Source organism: Hydra vulgaris, chromosome 06 (assembly GCF_038396675.1).
Source record: "Hydra vulgaris chromosome 06, alternate assembly HydraT2T_AEP".
NCBI classification, from domain to species: Eukaryota; Metazoa; Cnidaria; class Hydrozoa; order Anthoathecata; family Hydridae; genus Hydra; species Hydra vulgaris.
Window position 1 is genome coordinate 16950304 of NC_088925.1, and position 22197 is coordinate 16972500.

At 26.4% G+C, this 22197-nt stretch overlaps 1 protein-coding gene across 1 annotated transcript in view; it reads left to right on the forward strand.

Annotated features, from left to right (window-relative positions):
- Positions 1-538: 538 nt before the first annotated feature.
- Positions 539-22197, forward strand: part of LOC100207960 (serine/threonine-protein kinase RIO1) — a 38326-nt gene continuing 16667 nt past the window's right edge. Inside the window, exons 1-2 of the mRNA XM_065799392.1 lie at positions 539-755; positions 6899-7144. Coding sequence (XP_065655464.1) covers positions 680-755; positions 6899-7144 — 322 coding nt within the window. The 5' untranslated portion in view covers positions 539-679. The remainder of the gene's footprint in view (positions 756-6898; positions 7145-22197) is intronic.

Here is a 22197-nt window from a genome sequence, read left to right on the forward strand (position 1 = left end):
TAGAAAGTTTTTATAATCCTATTTAAAAATAATTGCATATAAAACATAATATGTACATCTTGAAAAAAAAATCAAATTACCTTGACAAATTAAACATTTCTTCTTTAAAAAACGACAGTTTTTATTTTATAGAATCTGAAGTATTGATTTTGTTTGAAAATTTTTTTATGTTTACTAAGCATGTTTATCATGTTTATAATTTTGACACATTTGAGACTTAGTTGGCACCTTATTATTTAATAATAATTTACTCATAGTATATTGATATAATATGTATTGTGTGTGTGTGTGTGCCTGTGTGTGTTATATTATATATATATATTAATATAACACACACACAAACTATAGCTTTATCATGTTAGATATTAGTTCAAGCAAAAACTTAATAAAAGAAGAATATTAAAACTATTTTGATTTTTGGTGTTTTGTGTAATTGCTTTCTAAAATTATGTTTATATATTTAAAAAAAACAACTACTTTTTTCCCTTTCTTATTGTTGTTTTTTCTCAGTCTATTTTCTTTTTTACTTTTGTTTTAAAAGGCATGCAAATCAGTGCATAAAAGTTTCTAATACTCTTTGGACATAACAAAGCTGCAATAGTTTTAAATAATAATGTATGAAAAAAAATGTTTGTTTTTTTAAGAAAAGACAGCATTTTTGTTAAGAAAAGATAGCAATATGGAAGTAATAGAGAATCAATTTTCTGATGCTGAAGAAAGTATCTCTCAAACAACAAAACAAAGTTTTTCATTGGGTGAGTTAATAGAGTTAAAGTTTCGCATTTTATAAAATTGAATAATTTTTAATATTTTGATATATATTATAGTTTTATCAGTTTCATTTAATAGAGCATATCTTTTAATTTCTATGTGACCTTTTTTTTGCTAGAATGATATATACAAGGTGACATTGACATTATTAGGACTTCCATAAGATCATAGGGTCTTATCATGAAGTCCTTTACAATCTGTATTACAATCCAAATACAATATTTTTAGTAATGTAATAATAAACAAAATAAATTACAAATAATAACAATTAAAACACTCCATTTAAAAGAAAAATTAAAATTAGTTAAAACTATTTTATTTCAAAAATACAATACTGGTTATTTTTACTTTGGCAAAATGGCTTATGGATATTTTTATGAACATGAAGATCATATTTGTTTTTGGGTTTTAAATTAAATGTAAAGAAAATATATCACTATGTGGTATACTCTTTACATTTAAACATTAAGCTTAAGATTATAAAAATATTTATCAATATTCAAGATTTTAATTTCTTCAAAAAGTGGTGTTAAGTTTAAAAATTGGTTTGCTAAATTAATTGTGCGAGCTGTGTGTTTCTGATGCTGATAGATAGATTTAAGTTTGGTTTTGTGAGTGCTTCCCTATATTATATTTGCATAATTTATATGGCAATAAATAAATGAATAATGTAGTTGTATTAATTTGTGTTTATTTACTGCATTTTTTAACTCTATACAGAATTCCAATGCGTTCCAAAAGTATTAAATGTTTTAAATTTTGAAAAACTGATAACAACTTACACAAAATATTATAAACTTTGTCTCTCATAAAAGTTGGCAATCCACCTATAAATGTTGAGAATTTATCTTATAAACTTTAATCATACATCAAAACATATAATAAGTTAGTTTAAAAAAAATAACTTTTAATATAAAAATTTGCTGAAAGAATTTGCTAACAGAACATCAACGCAGATTCATAAAAAATAGATCATGCACAACAAATCTATTGGAAACAATAGGCTTTATAGCATTAAATATTGAAAATCATATTCTAGTTTATGTTGTTCTACTGGATTTTGCAAAGGAGCTCGACGCAGTTGCTTATTACAGATTATTGCTAAAACTAACTTGCTTATGGTATTGATGGGTTAGTACTGAAATGGATTGCATCTTTACTCAGAAATAGAATTCAGAGAATAGATAGGAGTGAGATTATCTCTCATTAAGTTGATGCTATTAATGGTATTCCTCAGAGTTCAGCTATTGGGCCATTCTTTTTTGCTGTCTACATTAATGATTTGCCAAATATAATCAAAAATGTCTTAAAGTTGTATGCTGATATTACAAAATTTTTATTAAGTTTTATTACTGTTACCAATCAGACTATTATTGTTATCCAAATTTATAAGTTGATATGACAGTTTCCATGATTATTAAAAATAATTTATTAAAGCAAAGACTGGGTATCAGAATGAAATCACAATATCATTTGTGTTAATTTTACACTTATGGTAATACCAACAACCACAATAGTTTGCTAATGGTCTAACAAAGTAATCAAGCTGTTTTATAAACAACCTCTTATCTCCCACCTGATTCCTGAAAAAGTATAAACTTTTTAAATACAATAAAACTGAAACTTTATTACTGTATTTAAAAAATAGTTATATATAAAATGGTTTTAATTTAACATACTCAATCGGCATTCCCTTATTCCTTATATTTAGTAGGTTTGGGGCCAAGTTCAGACTTCAGAATCTTCAAATTTTGAAAAAATTTGACATTTTTTAGAGGAAGCGGAAAATATTTTAATATATAATTTGCCTAGCAGAAACTTGGATTTTTTTGAATTAACTTAGAAATAATTCTATTTTGAATTTTCCTGGTTTTTACTTGCAACTGAATAATGGAGGTGGAGGAGTTTTTATTTATATAAAGGAAAACATTATACATAACATAAGGAATGATGTGTGCATACTATTATTTTTTTATTTTTATGTTAATTCACCTTCCCAACATCAAGGAGACCACTACAGTTGTGGAGGCTACTTTGGTTGTGGTAACAACCCTCTCATAACTCTATAACTCTGAAACACAAACATGGTCGCTTTGCAGAGAAATAAATTGTTATTAGTCGTTAGTTTATTTAATAGTTGTTTATTAGTTGTTATAAGTTGTTATATTTATCAATATTAATAATATACAGTATTACACTGTAAATTATCAATTATTAATATATTTTAAATTTTTAAGTGTCGTGGTATTTATGAATAATTAATAAGTACTGATGTTTATTACAATAAAACTTCAAATGCATATAATCTTTACTTTTTCAGCAATTAATCAATAATGAAATGAACTTATGAGAGCAACATCAAAAAAGAAAAAAGAAACGACTTCTAAAAGACACAAACATTTGACTAAAGTTGAAAAATACTTAATGAAAGCTAAAAAAGCAACATTTACAGATTTATCTGAGTCTATTGAAACAATGTTGCAATATTTAGCTTCATTTCCTGTGTGCCAATGGTATCAGAGAATGATATTTCCTACTGGATAGAATAAGGACCTTTAGCATGCCAAAATTAGATAAGCATGGCACATTTGATAAGTCAAAAAGATTATTTAAGTACATAATAGATTCTATACAAAGTGTATATATCAAAAATGCAGGGGTCTATTTTTTTGTTTTTCTTGGGAAGTAATTAAAAATTCATTGTTTAAGCTACTAAATTTAACTTTAATGGCAATTAAAATTAAAAAAAAGAAAAAACTTAATTCATTTTTTAATTTTGATTTAAATAGGACAATTAATACTGAAATTTACTAAAAAAAATTTCATTTTGTTTAAAGGTTAACAAGATTGGAGCAGTCATGTATACAAACTTCTCAGATAATTTTTTCTTCCTCATTACATTTTAATTGGTTTTAGTGTTATGTATATTGACACAATAAAGATTGATTACTTACATTTGTTATAATTAATTACATTTAATATTTAATATTTAATATATATATATATATATATATATATATATATATATATATATATATATATATATATATATATATATATATATATATATATATATATATATATATATATACAAGGTTAGGCCTTATGCGATTTTATGTAAGCAGTAAGCGATTATGGTTAAGCAAGTTTTTATCATTTTTTAACTTTTAAATTAATCTATAAGCGGTAAGATAAAAGAAGTAATTAATTTTTTAAAAAGTCACGTTAACTTGAATGACATTTATGTAAAAATATTTGTTACCAAAGTTTGAATGACAATTTGTTAGATATAAGCGCTATTTACTAATGAAAAAAACTCAAATAAAATTAAAAATTTATTTTTATTTTGTTTTCATTTTATTGTAATGATTTTTTTGCTTAAAAAACGTTGAAATAAGCTTGAAGCAAAGATCATAATAACATAATTTAATTCTGATAAAAAATATATAATTTTTGGTGATAAAAATATTTAATTTTTGATGATAAAAATATATAACTTTTGATGATAAAAATGTATAATTTTTGATGATAAAAATGATTTCATTTAAAACTAATTAAATAAAAATATATAATTTTATTCTGATAAAAATAATATATATATAATTTAATTTAGATTTAAAAAATATATTACTCAATTTTGATTTAAAATATATATTTAAGTTTATTAAAATTAAAGTTAATGCTTGAGTTTAACTTAACTGTTAAATTTATTTTAAAATATTACTAAATATTATTCAATATTAAAAATTTATTTGTCTAAATTAGCTCATTTTTATCACAATAGTTTTTTCCTACCTAAACATTTTTTTTTTTACTTGAAATTAAATTTTAAATAAATGGCTGCATCAAAAGTTTGCACTAAACCTAAGTTAATTTTTAAAACACAAGTTATATCGCAGAGATTAATTTTTAATAAACGATATATACAGCGATATAATTTTAATAATAAAATAATTAACTAATAAACTTTTAATAAATAAAGTAAATAAATTATATACACAATATATACAGTGATATAATTTTAGTAAATGTTTGGAATAATAATCTTTGCTTTCAGAACAAAATCTTTGATAAAATAATAAACTTTTAAAAAATATAGTAAATAAATTAATGTATTTTTTTTATTTGCTACTCTCTAATATTTTTAAATAAAAAATCATTTGTAATTGCAAAGCCGTAATTAGAAATTTAAGAAATAATCATTTAAAAAATTCAAAAATTCAACATATTTCAATTCATTTATGCAAATGTCGAGAAATAAAAGAAATTTGTTAATATCAAATATTTTTAAAAATGTAATATTAAATTTAATTATTTTATATTAAAAAAAATTAAATAAAATAAACATTCCCTTATAGTAATAATAAACAAGACGTTAAATAACATATAACTCATTTTGCAGTAATTAGTATTATTGCAGTAATTTAAATAACAAAAAAGTTAATGTCTTTAAAAAATAAAAAAATAAATACAATTTTATGACGTCAAACTCACATTAGGCTATTGGGTTAAGCTATATATATGAAAACCACACAGGTAAAACCACAGATGTCCACGTTTTGAAAATTTCAAGTTGAGGATATTTTTATGAAATACTGGTACTAATTTATTTTAATTCGAAAAATGTTATAAGGTTTTATGGTCATTTTAAAAAAAGAGCAACTTGGAAACAACCACTGTTGTCCAATGTTTACTTTGTAAAAAATGCAGTTGTCCCAGTTATTTAAAGCTAAACCAATGGTAAAATAAATCTTAAGTCACATGACCAACTTACATTCTTAAATATATGGTGATCCTAAACAACCCTACAGTCACAGAAAAACCTACAACAAAAAAAAAAGAAGTCTAAGGGAGGAAAAAAGAGTTTGCTTGAAATCTAAGATTAATAAATCATGTTACAAGAATACGGTGTAGTTGTGTTAATCTATAGTATTTTGAAGTTACAGCAGAAGATGATAGAACAAAGTTAATATCATATTTAATAACTTGAAAGCAAAGGATGAGCAGAATTTGTGTATTTCTATCCTTATTTTTACTCATAGCATTAGGCGTTGACGAAGCAGAAAAATAGTTATAGAACAATTTCAATTTCATAGTTATTCATAAAAATACCACTTAAACATTGTGTGTGTGTGTGTGTGTGTGTGTGTATATATATATATATATACATATATATATATATATATATATATATATATATATATATATATATATATATATATATATATATATATATATATATATATATATATATATATATATATATATCTTCCTGATGATCCAGCTCTTTCTGATGGAACTGACTCCAGACTCCAGCTCTTTCTGACGGAACTCTTCCTGATGATCCAGCAATGGTGAAACTTCAAGTCGAAGATAAAAGTTAGATAAGTGTTTTTTACTAATTAATTATTGCTCTGTTCTTTAAGAACATTGAGCACTCTATTTGTAAAATACACTAACATAATTTACATTTATATATATATATATATATATATATATATATATATAATTTATATATATATATATATATATATAATTTATATATATATATATATATGTATATAATTTATATATATATATATATATAATATATATATATATATATATAATAATATATATATATATATATATATATATATATATATAATTTATATATATATATATATATATATATATATATATAATTTATATATATATATATATATATATATATATATATATATATATATAATTTATATATATATATATATATAATTTATATATATATATATATATATATATATATATATATATATATATAAGTATAAAATATAGTAAAACATATAGTTTTAAAATGAGACCTGATATATATAAATTAGTAAAAAGTTAGTAAGTTTTTTCTTCTACTGCCAGTTTTATCAACAGGATCATCAGTTAACTTCCTGATGATCTTGTACAGTTGACAGAAGACTTTTTAAGTCTTTTAATTGACTAGAATTTAGTTCTTTTGTTTTCAATCATAGAATATTATAGTCAATTTAAATTAAAATTAATTTTTTAAAATTATTTATTTCATTAGAAAATTAACAACAAAATTTTTATTTAGTTATTTTAGATTTTCTAGTGTTAATTTATTTTTTTGCTATAGCTAAAGATATTAAATCTCTGACAGTTCATTATGATAACAATATACAAGGTTATGGATCAAATGATGATTATGATGACGATGATGATGATGATGATGATGACGACGACGACGACGAATATTATTCATATAGAAGAGATCACACTGTAAATAAGGAAAATGTAATTAACAAAACGAAATCAGCTCTTCAACCTCAGGAAAAGCAGTTTGGTAAATTTGTAAACAAAATATCAGTAGAGAAGTATGAAGGTAAAGTTTTTTTGAATTGAAGTTTTTGTTATGCAGGTTTTTAGTAAAATATTGTAATAAATATATTGTTAAAGTATATTCATAAAATTTTTTAATAAATATAAGAAAAAAATTAGTAATATATATTTTATGTGTAACTATTAGTCACTATGTGTAAGATTGTGGAAGTATTAAAAAGCAGCTAAAAGAATAGCATGCAGCTTTTGAGCAGTATTTGTATATAATTATCTTGTGGTTGAACTTGCTTCGATTTAACCATAAAATGCCACATCCCTAATAGTCTTGTGCTTAACTTTTTTTTTTTAGAGGATAAATAGAGAATATAAGAAAATTAAATTAAGTATTCACTTAAGAATTAATGTTGAGCATAAATCTGTAAATATATAAAGCAAATAAATAAAAATATTTAGTAGCATTTTTCTATAAGAAAAAGTTATTAAAAAAGCATTTATTCAAAAACAATTGTTTATTGTGTGTGTATGTATGTATGTATGTATGTATGTATGTATGTATGTATGTATGTATGTATGTATGTATGTATGTATGTATGTATATGTATATATATTCTTATATCGTAGTCAAAAGAGACTTTTATGGTCAAAAAAGTATCTTTTAACAACAGTTACGTGACCTCAACAAATAAGCTACATTTTATGTCATCTAAAAAGGTAATTCCACGTAAAAGTGGGACAGCCATTTCAGTCACTCCTAGGATTTTTTTAAATTTTAACCAGTGGTATGTATTAATAAAACATGAAAAATAGTAAAATTTGAGCTCCCATATCCAAACGGTTTAAAAGTTATGACATTTTGAAATTCAGCCTAAAACTTTTCCTTATTTTACCAAATCCGCCATTATAGATTTTGTAGTATTTTTTTTTAATGAATGGTTTAAGATCTAGTGGAAGAAAGTGACTAAAAATTGGTATCTGACCATTTTTAAAAATATGCTATAAGTATGCTATGCTATATACAAAATTTCTATGTTATATGAATAAAAAAACATAACTACATCTCTATATAATATAGAGATGTAGTTATGTTTAAAAAATTTACAAAAATAAAGTGAAAAAAAGAAGTTACAAATACAAAGTGAAAAAAAACATATCAACATCTCTATATTATATAGAGATGTTGATATGTTTTTTTTTATCTTACACGTGTGTTAAATGTAAATGAGAAAATATTGAACATTAAATTTTTGATAGTTATTTTCTGATTTTAAAATGGTTAGGCAAATTTTTTGTTCTGTTACCATGGGTTGCCCTTTCATAAATTCCCGGAGTTGCCCAAGTCTTATAGATTCAATTTAGTTTTCAAATGAAGTGTTAGATTTTAGGCTATCTTTATAAAAAAAGTTGGTTTTAGTTTCTTAAAGCATAATAAAGATATGTCATTTTGAAATTTAGACAAAAAAAATGCTTTTTTAGCCCCCCTTCTCCATTATAGAATTTTTAGCGATACTTTTTGTGTGAATAATTTAAGTTCTAGAGAAACAATATAACTGAAAATTGGTATGTGACCATTTTTAAAGGTGTTGAATACAAAGATGAAGAGAAAATAACCCAATTATTAATATTTTAGAATAATTTTTTTAATTTTTAAATATTAACAGTCAAATTTTTTATTTTGTAACCATGGTTTACATTTCACTTATTATTGGAGTTGCCTTACTCTAAATGTGAAAAGTCTTAGAAAAGTTTAGGTCTCTGAAAGAAAATAAAAAAGTTATATTGCTTAGCATAACTTGCATATTTATAATTAATATTTTCAAAAGTATAGATGGAAATATAATTTGCAATACATCACATTGAAAATATAATTTCATTATTTATTAATTATAATAATTTAACTTTAATTTTAGGTTGCATGCTCAAATGTTGTGTTAAAAAATGAGAAATTAAAATGCCAATTTATTTGAAAAATAATAAAAAACCTGCTTTATTGAAAAAAGCTCAAAAATAGAAATAATAAAAATAGGAATAATCCAATATTACTGAAATTGAAGTTGATATTTAAATAATGAAAGTAAAATTATTAATAAACGTTCACTGACAAGATAAAAGCTGTTCAAATAGAGTTTCGTCTTGCCCAGAAGATGTTGACAGTGTTTTAACAAGAGAAATGGCATTCATTCTTGGCACCCACCAATTATCATCCGCTTTGGCCAGTAGTACAACCGAATTGGATAATGTGGATACATAAACTTTACCATAAAATCATCATTTTCTTTATTAACTTCAGCAACCATACCAAGCCAGTAAAGTTCGTCGTATTTGCAAAACAGATATTGTGACATCATAACATAGTCAACTTTAAAAGTTTCATATTTTTGTTTATTTTGTTTCCATTTCTTCAGCAGTGACGTACACAAGCATAATCCCACTGATTGACTTCTGACAGCATTTAAACATTGCCTGAAAAGTCAGTATTTGACTCTGCAAGCTAGCAGTTGCAACAAGCCTTTTAACAGTGCCACCTATTCAATTGCATGGAGATTTACCATGGCTTGTTGTAAAAAAATTCCAAATGCAACGAACAGAAAAATCTTGAGGATGGTGACATAAATTGTTAAAATGTTTTCAGTTTTTATACTGCCCTGCACAGCCATCAGAAAAATAATAAATTTTTGTAATTGTGGGACGAAGATAAGTTTTGATATGGTTAATAGTTTTATGCATAATCCAACATCATGATTCAAACCATCTGAAATTAAAAAAAAGAAGATGTTTCCAATTTCACTTTCTTGTAGTAGATGACAACTGAATGAAGAGAATATTGACTCTGGCTCCAATGGTAACTCTATATCTCGTCTTGTACTACAAAAGTGTAGTTTTCTTTCAAATCTGCCAGTACAATAGCCTCATCAATACTTATTGTTTCTTTGAGATGCTTCAGATAGCTAGATTGTGATTTTGCTATAAATAAATGAGAAGTAATTTTATCAAGTTTTTCACATAGGAGCTCTATGAATTCATTTAATGGAAGTTTTATTGTTAATAGTTCTGTTCTATCTGTCGTTGTCCACTGTTTAAAATCCACTGACTGTTCATTTTCATCACTGTCATATTGCTCTTTTGGATCATCATTTTGTATGAGATACTGTTGGAAATAATTTTGGGCAATGGTTCACCAATGCAATAGTTGTCCTAGCTTGTATGCCAGGACAACTATTGCATTGGTGAATCATGGACTCTTTCGATTTTCTGCTGCAAATAATCTTTTCAATGGTAAGATGTTTCAAGGCCTACAGCACTCAACATTAGTTAAACATTTTGGTGTATTGTACACACACAAACAGAATGTGTACCTTTTGGACCCAATTTATGGTCTGGGTACTTTATCCTAAATGCCATATAGAGCTTGTTTAAGTCACACAAAATCAATTTTTTTGACATGTACTTTTTTTCCCCAACACTTACAGTCTTTTTTACCTGGCGTTTGCCTTGAAAACTCATCGTCACAGTAAAAAAGCCTTACAAGTTCTATAACATCTTTGCTGATTCGATGCCATTCAACCACATCAGGGTATGCTATAATGCCTTTTTGGTTGCGTAAAAACTTTGCATTTGAATTTTGTGTTTGGAAATTGAAAACTCTTTTGCTGCTTTTCTGATAGACCAAGATTTTGTGGTTAATGTCAAAATTTGAAGTTGCTGCCTTTTTTTAGAAACTTTAAGTTTTTCTTTCATGCATTCAACAAGGAAGTCTAGATCCCCAGTTTTGGTTTGAATTTTCTTTAGAACTTTGATCATTGTTGTTTGGTACAACTAAATCAGTGACATCCAGAGCTGTTGCAAGTTTCTTAATAACTGCTTCTTCAACTTGCCTTATCTTTCTTTTTCCAAGTGAAGGCTTGTTAAAGTTTATCCTGCTACTGGTAACATGTAACAAGTACAACATGTTTCATGTCCTGCTGCCTTGTAGGATACACTTTTTTAAGCAAAGGCTAGGAGAAGCCAACTCTGACTTAAAACACCCCCTGCCTTAGGGCTCTTGGTTGAGTAAAGGCTAGAGATGGTGTCTTGATAAAAATATTCATTTTAGGCAGATGTTAAATGCATCCGGCTACTGTCTTGTCGAAGGTCTCCTAAGCAAAGACTTAAGGGGTAAACTGATTCTATTTGTTGACCTGCCTCGCACCCCTTCCTCATCTATTAGGCTGGCGCAGATGTAATTATAATGCATTGTTTCCAGTTTAGTATGTTGAATCCTAGATTTTCTTGACTCAATGCATGGGTTTTGCTTGTATCTCTGTTTTTATGACTAGGCAACTCATTCTATTATCTCCTAATGAGGGTACAGCTCTAAAACTCAGTTTTATGGTTCTGAGGTCAGCTGGTAGTCATGTTTCCTGAACTCTGTGGTAGCTCTCAGAGAGGCTGATTCCATCAACAGCTGAAAAATATCAAAGTATTAACAGTGCCATGTTGTGCATTGTCAAGGCCACTTTTGGAACCCTTTGTTATGGCTTAGGGTTTATTAATTGTAATGAGGCAATTGCTTGGGCTATTAAACAGTGTACTAAGTACTGTCTATGCTTTGAGTCAAGTTCTTCAACAAATTTAAAAATGAATAAAGTACCAAAAACTATAAAACATAAAAGACCATCTTCATCACCATGTTCTCTAAACCTATTATTCATTAATACTTGTGGTCTTTGAAGTAACTTTTCTTCTGTTGAGACCTATCTCTTGCAAAGTTCACCAAGCCCTCTCTCTTTATCCATCAGCCAATATTGTTGTTGCTGGTGACTTTAATGCTCATCACACTGAATGGCTTGGCTCTAGTGTCAGTGACTCTGCAGGTGTTAAACCCCACAACATTTGCCTTTCTTGATCCCTAACTCAAATAATCAACTTTCCAACTCGCTTTCCAGACAACTTGAATCATTTACCTTCTCTGCTCAACTTATGTCTTGTTTCTGATCCTAATCAGTGCTCAGTTTCTTTACATCCACCCTTAGGTTCTTCTGACCACGGTTTGATCTCTCTAAAACTATTAGCTCATTCTCCTTCATCATCTAAATCCCCCTATCATCTACTTACAACTACTCCCCTTACAACTACTGACTGGGACTCTTTCCATGATTTTCTTCATGATGGCCTTTGGGTAGAAATCTTTCAACTTCCTGGTGACAAATGTCCTTCTTACATAACTTCATAGATTCAAGCTGGTATGGAATGTTTTATTCCCTTCTAACAATTCCAGGTCAAGTCTCACTCTTCTCCATGGTTTTTTCTCACATTGTGCTGCTGCAATTTCCAATCGAAACCAATACTTCCATATCTATTAGCAAAATAATTCTCCAGAAAACAGATGTTTGTTTATTATTGCTAGAAACTATTGTAAAAAGGTTTTGTCTAACGCCAAAGCCCACTATTCTCAGGTCATGAAATCTTGTATTTCATCATAAAAATTAGGCTCTCGTGACTTCTAGAGAATCTTTAATAGTATCAATAATAAGGGCAAATAGATTTAGTCTGATTTAGTCGTCAAACAGGTTGGTTCATTGCTTGACATTTGTATCACTTCAGCTTTTGTATCTAAAGTGATTTCCTGCTTAGACTCTTCTACAGTGTGTGGTCCGGACAACATACCTGTTATAGTCTTGCAGAAGTGTTCTCCGGATTTGTTGTCTATACTTTCATAACTATTTAACAAGTGCTTATCAGAGTCTTGTTTTCCAGCCTGCTAGAAAGTGGCATCTGTTATCCCTATTTTCAAAAATTCTGCAGAGCGATCTGATTCGTCTAACTTCCGTCCCATTAGTCTTCTTCCTATCGTAAGCAAGGTTTTTGAATCTTTAATTAACAAACACTTAATCTCTCATCTTGAATCTAATAACGTACTTTCTGCTCATCAATATGGATTTCTTGCTCTACAGCTAATTTGCTAACAGTAATAACCGATAGGTTTTATTGTGCATTAGATAAAGGTTATCTAATAAAGGAGAGGTAAAGGCCATCGCTCTTGACATTTCTAAAGCTTTTGATAAAGTTTGGCATGCTGGTCTTCTCCATAAGCTTTCTTCTTACAATGTATCTGGTAACATCTTTAAAATTATTGAATCCTTCCTTTCCAATTGTAGTATAAAAGTTGTGCTCGATGGACAGCACTCTTCTTCGTATTCTGTAACTTCAGGAGTTCCTCAAGGTTCTATTCTCGGCCCTATACTCTTTTTAATTTACATTAACAGTCTTCCAGATATTCCCACATCTAAGGTGGCATTGTTCACTGATGATACTACCATATATTCTTGCCATGACAAGAAGTCAACACTCTCTGATTGCTTAGGGTGAGCATTTGAGCTTGAAAAGGGTCTCACTTCTGCTACAGCATGGGGCTCACAGTGGCTGGTAAACTTTAATTCAGATAAAACTCAATTTTATTCAGCCAATCATTATCACAATAATTAAGATCTTCCTATATTTATGAACGGTTATGTACTCAATGAATCATCTACCCTTCATCTTCTAGGATTAACTCTTACTTCCAATCTTTCTTGGAAACCATATATCAAATCCCTTGCAAAATTAGCATCCGCAAAGGTTGCATCTTTTTATCAAGCTTGACACTTTCTTTCTCCGGATTCTATTCTCTATCTCTATAAATCTCAAATCCGGCCTTGTATGGAATACTGTTGCCCTATCTGGGGCAGTTTTTCTAATGATGACCTTTCTCTTTTAGACGAGGTGCAAAAACGCATTGTAAACATAGTTGGACCTGCTCTTGCAGCCAACCTCCAACCATTATCACATCGTCATAATGTTGCTTCTCTTTCTCTTTTCTACAAATACTATAATGGGCACTACTCTAAAGAGCTAGTGTCTCTTGTGCCATCTACTAAAATTTATTCTTGTGTTACTCGTCATTCAGTTAAGTCTTATCCTTTTTCTGTGACTGTTCCTAAGTGCTCCAAAAACTCTTATTCATCTAGTTTTTTTCCTCAAACATCAGTTCTTTGGAATTTGCTTCCTTCATCTTGCTTTCCTGATTCATATAATTTGCAATCTTTTAATTTGTCTGTCAATTGTTATCTTGCTCTACCATTTTCATCTTTTCTCTTCCAGTAACTTCCAACTATAATAGTGGTTGCTTGCAGCCTTGTTGGAAGCAAAGATGTTAAATAAATAAAAAAATGAACTTTTAGAGGAGACACCTCAAGTTCACACAAAGTATTGTTGAGCAATAATTTTACTAATTCCAGTATAATTTCTTTTTCCATTATGTCTTAAGGTAATTTTATCTTCAACTCATTTTCTTCTGATTCTTCACTTGATGTTAATTTATTTCTGCATTGTGGACAAAGCTTTTCACCTGGTACTACAAATTTGCCTTTACTGTGTAGGTACTTTGCTGCATTCAAGTTGATTTCACGAAGGCTGCCTAAAAAAGGAAGAATACTTTTAATTTGTATAAAAATGTTAATAAAACCATTTAAAATGTTAATAAAATTGTTTAAAGTTGTATCTCATTTAATAATACACTATCAGAAGTCAGCTAAAAGTAAAGTTAAATATATATAAAATAGAATTTAGCCAAGAATTTTATTTTTTGTAACTCACAACACTTTCACAAAAAGTTGTTATTACTATAAATACCTTTTATAACTTTGTTATGAGTATTAAATGGATTGCAGCACCGTGTTAATTTAGTTGCATAATGCTTTAAATAAACATGTTTATGATGAAGACAAGTTGTTGATTTGATATTGATTATTGATAGCCCAGTCCTCCACATTAATATTTCTCTTTCATATTCAGGGATATCTTCAAAAGATTCGATTCCAAGCAACAATGTATATGTTGCAAGATGACATTCACTTTCTAGCTTAATTCCAATGGAGTACTGTTTACTGTTATCCATTACTGAGAAACTTAATTACCAAATAAGACTCAATAATTATTTAATCTAAAATTAAAATAGATTTTATGTTTATACAACTGGTGTTTGTAAAACTATATTTAACAATATAACTGGCATTACAAAACTATATTTATACATCACAGCAGATGTCGCAAAACTATATTTTTACATGACATATCACTTACAAAACTTTATTTATGTATCAAAACCAACCTCATAAAACTTTTTCTACACCTTACAACTGAACCCATAAGAGTCAGGAAACTCCAGGAATTAGAAAAAATGTTACCTCATTTTATTGTAAAATAATTTTTGACCATTTTGAAATAAAAAACATTTATCAAACATTTTGAATTAGGTCATTTTCTTTTCTGCTTTGGATTCAGCAACTTGATGATCAGGTACTAATTTTCAGTCACTAAAACCTCAATTAATTACACATAAATTATTGCTAAAAAATCTTCAATAGAGAATTTGAGTCCAAATAAAAATTTTTTTGTATTAGCTTAAAAATGATATATCTAAATTATTCTTCAAGAAACCAAAACCATTTTTTTATAAAGATAGCCTAGAATCACCTACTTCATTAGGAGAAAAAATTGAATCCATGAGACTTGGGTAACTCTGAGATACCAATTCTTGGAAGAATTGGTACCTCAGAGTTACCCAAGTCTTGTGGAAGAATGTGGCTAAAAATTGGTACCAAGTCAGGTACCAATTTTTAGCCACAAGACTATGAACATATATATATATATATATATATATATATTCATAGTCTTGCATGGTTTTGTTCTTAGTCTTGCATGGAAGTCAAAAAGTTAAACTGTAGTTTTAAAGAGAGTGCTAATAAACCAGACCAGAAAAAGTTTCAAAATTTAAATAATTTTTTATTTTTATTAAATGATAGACTGCCTGCCCTAACCAAACCCTCAGTCGATGTAGCAGCACTCCATAGTGAGTCAGGTTATAAGATAGTTGATGTAGTAACACTCCTTTGTAGCAGCAGGCTATAAAATATTCGATGTAGCAACACTCCCTTGTAGCAGTAGACTATAAGATAGTCGATGTAGCAACACTCTGCGCATGTATAAAAAAAATGTATATATACATATATATACATATATATATACATATATATATATACATATATATATATATATATATATATATATATATATATATATATACATATACATATATATATGCATACATATGTATATATACATATATATATATATATATTAAGTCTAGCGTTATTTTATCATACAAAACACATTAAGATGTAAGCTGCAGAGCTGCACTTTTTAAAAGTTTTTTGAATCATTCTAATGTGTGTATATTTATATATATATATATATATATATATATATATATATATATATATATATATATATATATATATATATATATATATATATATATATATATATATATATATATGTATATATACATACATACATACATATACATATATATATATATGCATACATATGTATGTATATATATATACATATATATATATGTGTATATATATATATATATGCATACATATGTATATATATATATATATATACATATATATATATATATATATATATATATATATATATATATATATATATACATATATATATATATATGTATATATATATATACATATATATATATATATATATATATATATATATATATATATATATATATATATATATATATATATATATATATATATATATATATATATATATATATATATATATATATATATATATACACACACACATTAGAATGATTCAAAAAACTTTTAAAAAGTGCAGCTCTGCAGCTCACATTTAATGTGTTTTGTATGATAAAATAACGCTAGACTTAAATTTTTAGGGTTGCCTCAATTTATATTAAGGACCCATTGAATGTTCGAGGACATTCAATGGGTCCTTAATATAAATTAAAAAAAAGCTTTTTAAAAGTCGTATTGGGTATCAAATGAAGTGAAATTATATAAAAATTTCAATAAGAATTATTTCATGAAAAGCATATTGAAAAAAAAAAAATTATTATTAAAAATACTCTTAAAAATGGATCTGTTTATTTTTACTTAATAAAAAAACATATTGAAAAAAAAAATTTTTTTTTGATTAGTATTTTGGACGTTTTTATATAATTTCGCTTCATTTCAGACCTAACAAGAGTTTTTTGGAAATATTTTTAATAATATTAGGGGCTAGTGATCAACCAAAGTTCGGTTTCAGTTTTAGCTGAAATTTCAATTTGAACCGATACTGAAATTTTAGTTTTGGTACTTTTATAAATTCAGTAAAAATCAAAATTTCAGTTAAAAAACATACTAAAAACCGATGTTCATCTAATTTAGAAAAACAGTTATTTTTTAGAATTTTCACAAAATATTTTGAGAATTTACACAAAAATATTAGGAATTTTCACAAAATACCTCTAACTCTAACATCAGGATGCAATAACTAATTTTTAAATAAAACCAAACTCTAACATCAACCCAAGCATAATACTGGCGTCTTTAAAGGATTTCTATGTAGAGCAAAACAAATCTGCTCCCAAAAATACCTCTCACAAGAAATTGATTTCCTCATACATACATTTTTAGAAAACGACTATAACAAAAGTAATCTTATTAAAATAACTAAAAACTATTTGGACCGTGTTTCAAAAATACTACATCTAAATAATTAGATAAGCAATTTGTTAAACTACCTTGGATACCTATTATTGGCCTTAAATTCCGACGAGAATTTAGAAAACAAAACATCAGAGTTATATTTACTTCACCTCCTAATTTAAATAACATACTATGCAACAACAAAACAAAACTACCACTGAACTGAATCGTGTTTACGAGCTTAAATGCTCATGCAGAAGTATATATATTGGTGAGACCAAAAAGAAAATCAATTCAAGAAGTGCGGAGCACCAAAGAGCCTATAAAAAATCAAAGATGGTTGATTTCAGGAGCCACAGAACATTCTAGAACATGCCATGGTACTTTTGATTGGCTGAATCCAAAAACCTTGGCAGTCATTCCAGAATACAGGATAAGAAAAGTTTGAGAATCCCTGGAGATAAATAAAGCAAGAATTCGATACGAGATAAGTATTGGGCAAACTGTTCTAAATATAGATGATGGGGATGTGAAAACAAAAACTTGGGGACCAATTTTGACAAAAATTTAACTGACGTCACTATTATATTAACTGATTGGTTTAAATATTTACGCTTTTTAATGTCTTCTTTTTTAAACGGTTGGTTTTATGTTATTTTGTAACATTTTTTTTACTACCTGATGACGCTGACCATAATAGGTCAGCGAAGTATCGTTAATGTATTATCATATCAAAATATATTTTAAAAATGTTTATACGCTGCCTTTTTTATTAAAATCAATTTATATATTTATAAGCATATTGTATAACAAGAAATGAGTTTTAAATACATATATATTTATATTTTTTATATATATAAATTTTTTTGAATAACAAATATTTTTAGGGGGCCCCCAAGACCCTTAAACATTTAATAATAAATATTGTTAAAAAAAAAGTTTTTCAAAAGTATATCTTGTTGGGTCTCAAAAGAAGCAAAATTATATAAAAACTTCAAAAATAATCATCATTTCATTAAAAACTTATTATTTTCGATTTTAGTGAACAGAAAATGTTGTTTTTTAACTGAAATTTGAAAAATAAGGAATTTAAGAAATTTTTTGATTATAATTTTTAATAGTTATGTTTTTTTATAAAATAATGATTAGTTTTAAAATTTTTAAAAAATTTTGCTTCGTTTGAGACCCAACATAATATACTTTTGAAGAATTATTTTTTGATAATTATAGGGGCCCATCTGATGTTCAAGGGGCTTGGGGACCCCTAAAAATATTTTTTATTCAAAAAATTTTTAAATCCAGTGTTTTTTTTATTATATAGAACACATTAAGGGGGTCTCTGCATATATTTTTAAAAAATGTTGTTTTTTGGGACACCCTCCCAGAGTTTCACATTAATATTGGCTCAATATCAGATCAATATCCTTTACAATTTTGATTCATTTGATAAGCATGTGCTTGTTATTTCTTATTCTCCAAATAAGTTTGAATAATTTTTTTCGTGATAAACGAAAATTGATTTTTATGCTGGTAAATGAAGCAACTTGAATTTCATAATAACACAGAAAACCAATTTTGTTGTAACAATTATTATATTAACGTTAAAATATTCGTACAAATTATACACATTAAAAAATTTTTTTTTTCCACTGCTTAGCTTGCTTATGAATCTTGAGTCTTTAATTTGCTTGAGAGGATCTTTAACGTTTGAACGCTACATTATATGATTTGATAGAAATCTCAAAATTTACATCATTCTTTTGATGAGCTTTTAAGCAATGCCATAACTACTATTAAAATTATATATATATATATATATATATATATATATATATATATATATATATATATATATATATATATATATATATATATATATATATATATATATATATATATATATATATATATATATATATATATATATATATATATAGTCCTGGTTGTCCGACATCCTGGACTAGCCGAATTAACGAGACTTGTCAACAATCGAAAAGGGGTCAGTCAGAGAAAAATAGGTATTAAATTTGGTGTAAATCAATCGACAATTGGTCGTCAGTTAAAAAAAAATGAATATTAAATATAGAAAACGTGAAAAGACTCCAAAATACACTATAGAACAACAAATAAAGGCAAAGAAAAGAAGCAGGAAACTAGTTAACCAACTCTATAACACAAAATCGCTTCTAGTCATCGATGACGAAAAATACTTTTGTTTTGCAGGGGACAACATGCCTGGAAATTCTGGATACTACACAAACAACAAAAAGACATGCCCAGAAAGTGTTCGTTTTATAGGAAAAGAGAAATTTCCAAAAAAATTATTAATGTGGATAGCCATATCTGACCGTGGTATGTATGAGCCATTGTTTCGCACTTCCAAGGCTGTAGCGATCAAATCATCAATCTATATTAATGAATGTTTAGAAAAACGACTTCTTCCATTTATTCACAAGTATCATGGAGACTTTAACTATTTATTTTGGCCAGATTTAGCAAGTTCTCATTATTCTAAAGATTCTCTAAATTGGATGGACCAATATGTCTATTACGTTGATAAAGAATCCAATCCCCCAAATGTGCCTCAAGCACGACCAATTGAAAATTTTTGGGGACATTTGGCACAGAAAGTTTATGAGGGAGATTGGCAAGCTTCAACAGAGCAAGTTTTGATTGATCGTATTAAACTAAAACGACAAAAAATTTGATTTAAACTTTTTACAGTCGCATATGAAAGGCGTCAGAGCAAAATTGAGATCAATTGCAGATGGTGGTGTTTTTTCATATAAAAAATAATATATTTTTATTAAAAAATAAATGCTTTATTTTAAAAAAATATAATAGTAGTTTGTTTTTTTATTTATAAATAAGTTATTGACGTTTTTATTTTGTCCGATAACTTCCGCATCACCCGTTATATATATATATATATATATATATATATATATATATATATATATATATATATATATATATATATATATATATATGTATATGTATATATATATATATATATATATATATATATATATATATATATATATATATATATATATATATATATGTATGTATATATGTATATATATATATATGTATATATGTATATATATATATATATATATATATATATATATATATATATATATAATATATATATATATATATATATATATATATATATATATATATATATATAGTCTTTTGTGCATCTCAAATATATCTATAATCTACATCTATAAAAAATAACAAAAAATGTATTATATATGTATATAATACTATATAGAATAAATGTAAAAAATAATAAAATCAAAATGATGCATTACTTGCATAAAGATAGAGATTACTTGCATAAAGATAGAATCACTACATTTTTTTCAAATCAAAAAATCAAAACAGAAAATTATTGAATAATAGTATCACTGCAAACATAAGAGTTAACTTGCTTCAAAATTCCTTTATACAAATATTAGTAGAAATCAAACTGACAAAATCTCTTGTCTGAGTCTGTTGTGAAATAATGTTCATTACGATCATTGTCATATTAGTTATTATTACCTCAAACAGGAAAATTTTCTCTGGCATTGTCATTATCACTCTCATTATATACATTGTCGTCATCTAAATTATTAGTAAAATAAAACTTAGTATCAGTTGCAAAATAACCCATCAAAATTGTTTTAGCAGATTTGCTTTGAACCTATAAAGTCATTTTTTAGTGGAGTTTTTGCTCATTAGTTATTGGAGTTTTGCTCATGAGTTACTTAGTCGACTAGTGGACTTAGTGGATTAGTGGCATCAGCATTTAATGGCAAGCCGATAACTTTCTGATATGTTAATAGTTGTTAGTCATGCTTGACACTTTTGTTGGCTTCCACTAATGGTCCACTAAGTAGCAAAACTACAGTGGTCCGTTCAAAATGACTATATAGGTTCACTGAAATTCTGCTATAGAATATTTGCTGGAAATGTATTTATACTTTTAGTGGCCTAATATTATTTTTCGGTATTAATACTATTAATTCCATATATTTAATTCTTATTTAATTCTATTACGATATTAATAATATTTTAAAAAAAAAAAGCTTTTATTATCCAATCATTAGACAGTAAATTATTTAAAGTTCTTCAATGATAATTTAAATTCAAATCAACAGATGCTTAAATCAGTTCAGATATTGCAATGAAAATGATATTAAGAAATAATAATAAAATATAATACCTTAGACCGTAAAAAAATATATCCTTTAAAATAAAATAAAAGTATAAGCATAAAATTTTGTCTTAATGCAAGATATGGTAGCTTTATAAAAACCTTATAGCACAATTTTGTAGATTCTCCTGCTATCAATGCTGCTCCATGAGGGGACATAGCAACTGCACAATTTTACCTCATGTAAATTGTGATGCCCTTAAGTTCTTGATATATTATAGTCTCTAATGTAGATAAACTTAATTACAAGTTATTTAAACACCTAAAATATACATTTTTGTTGTATTTTGTACATAAAATTATTTTACTTATGATTCCATTTTATGTAAGAATCCTGTTACT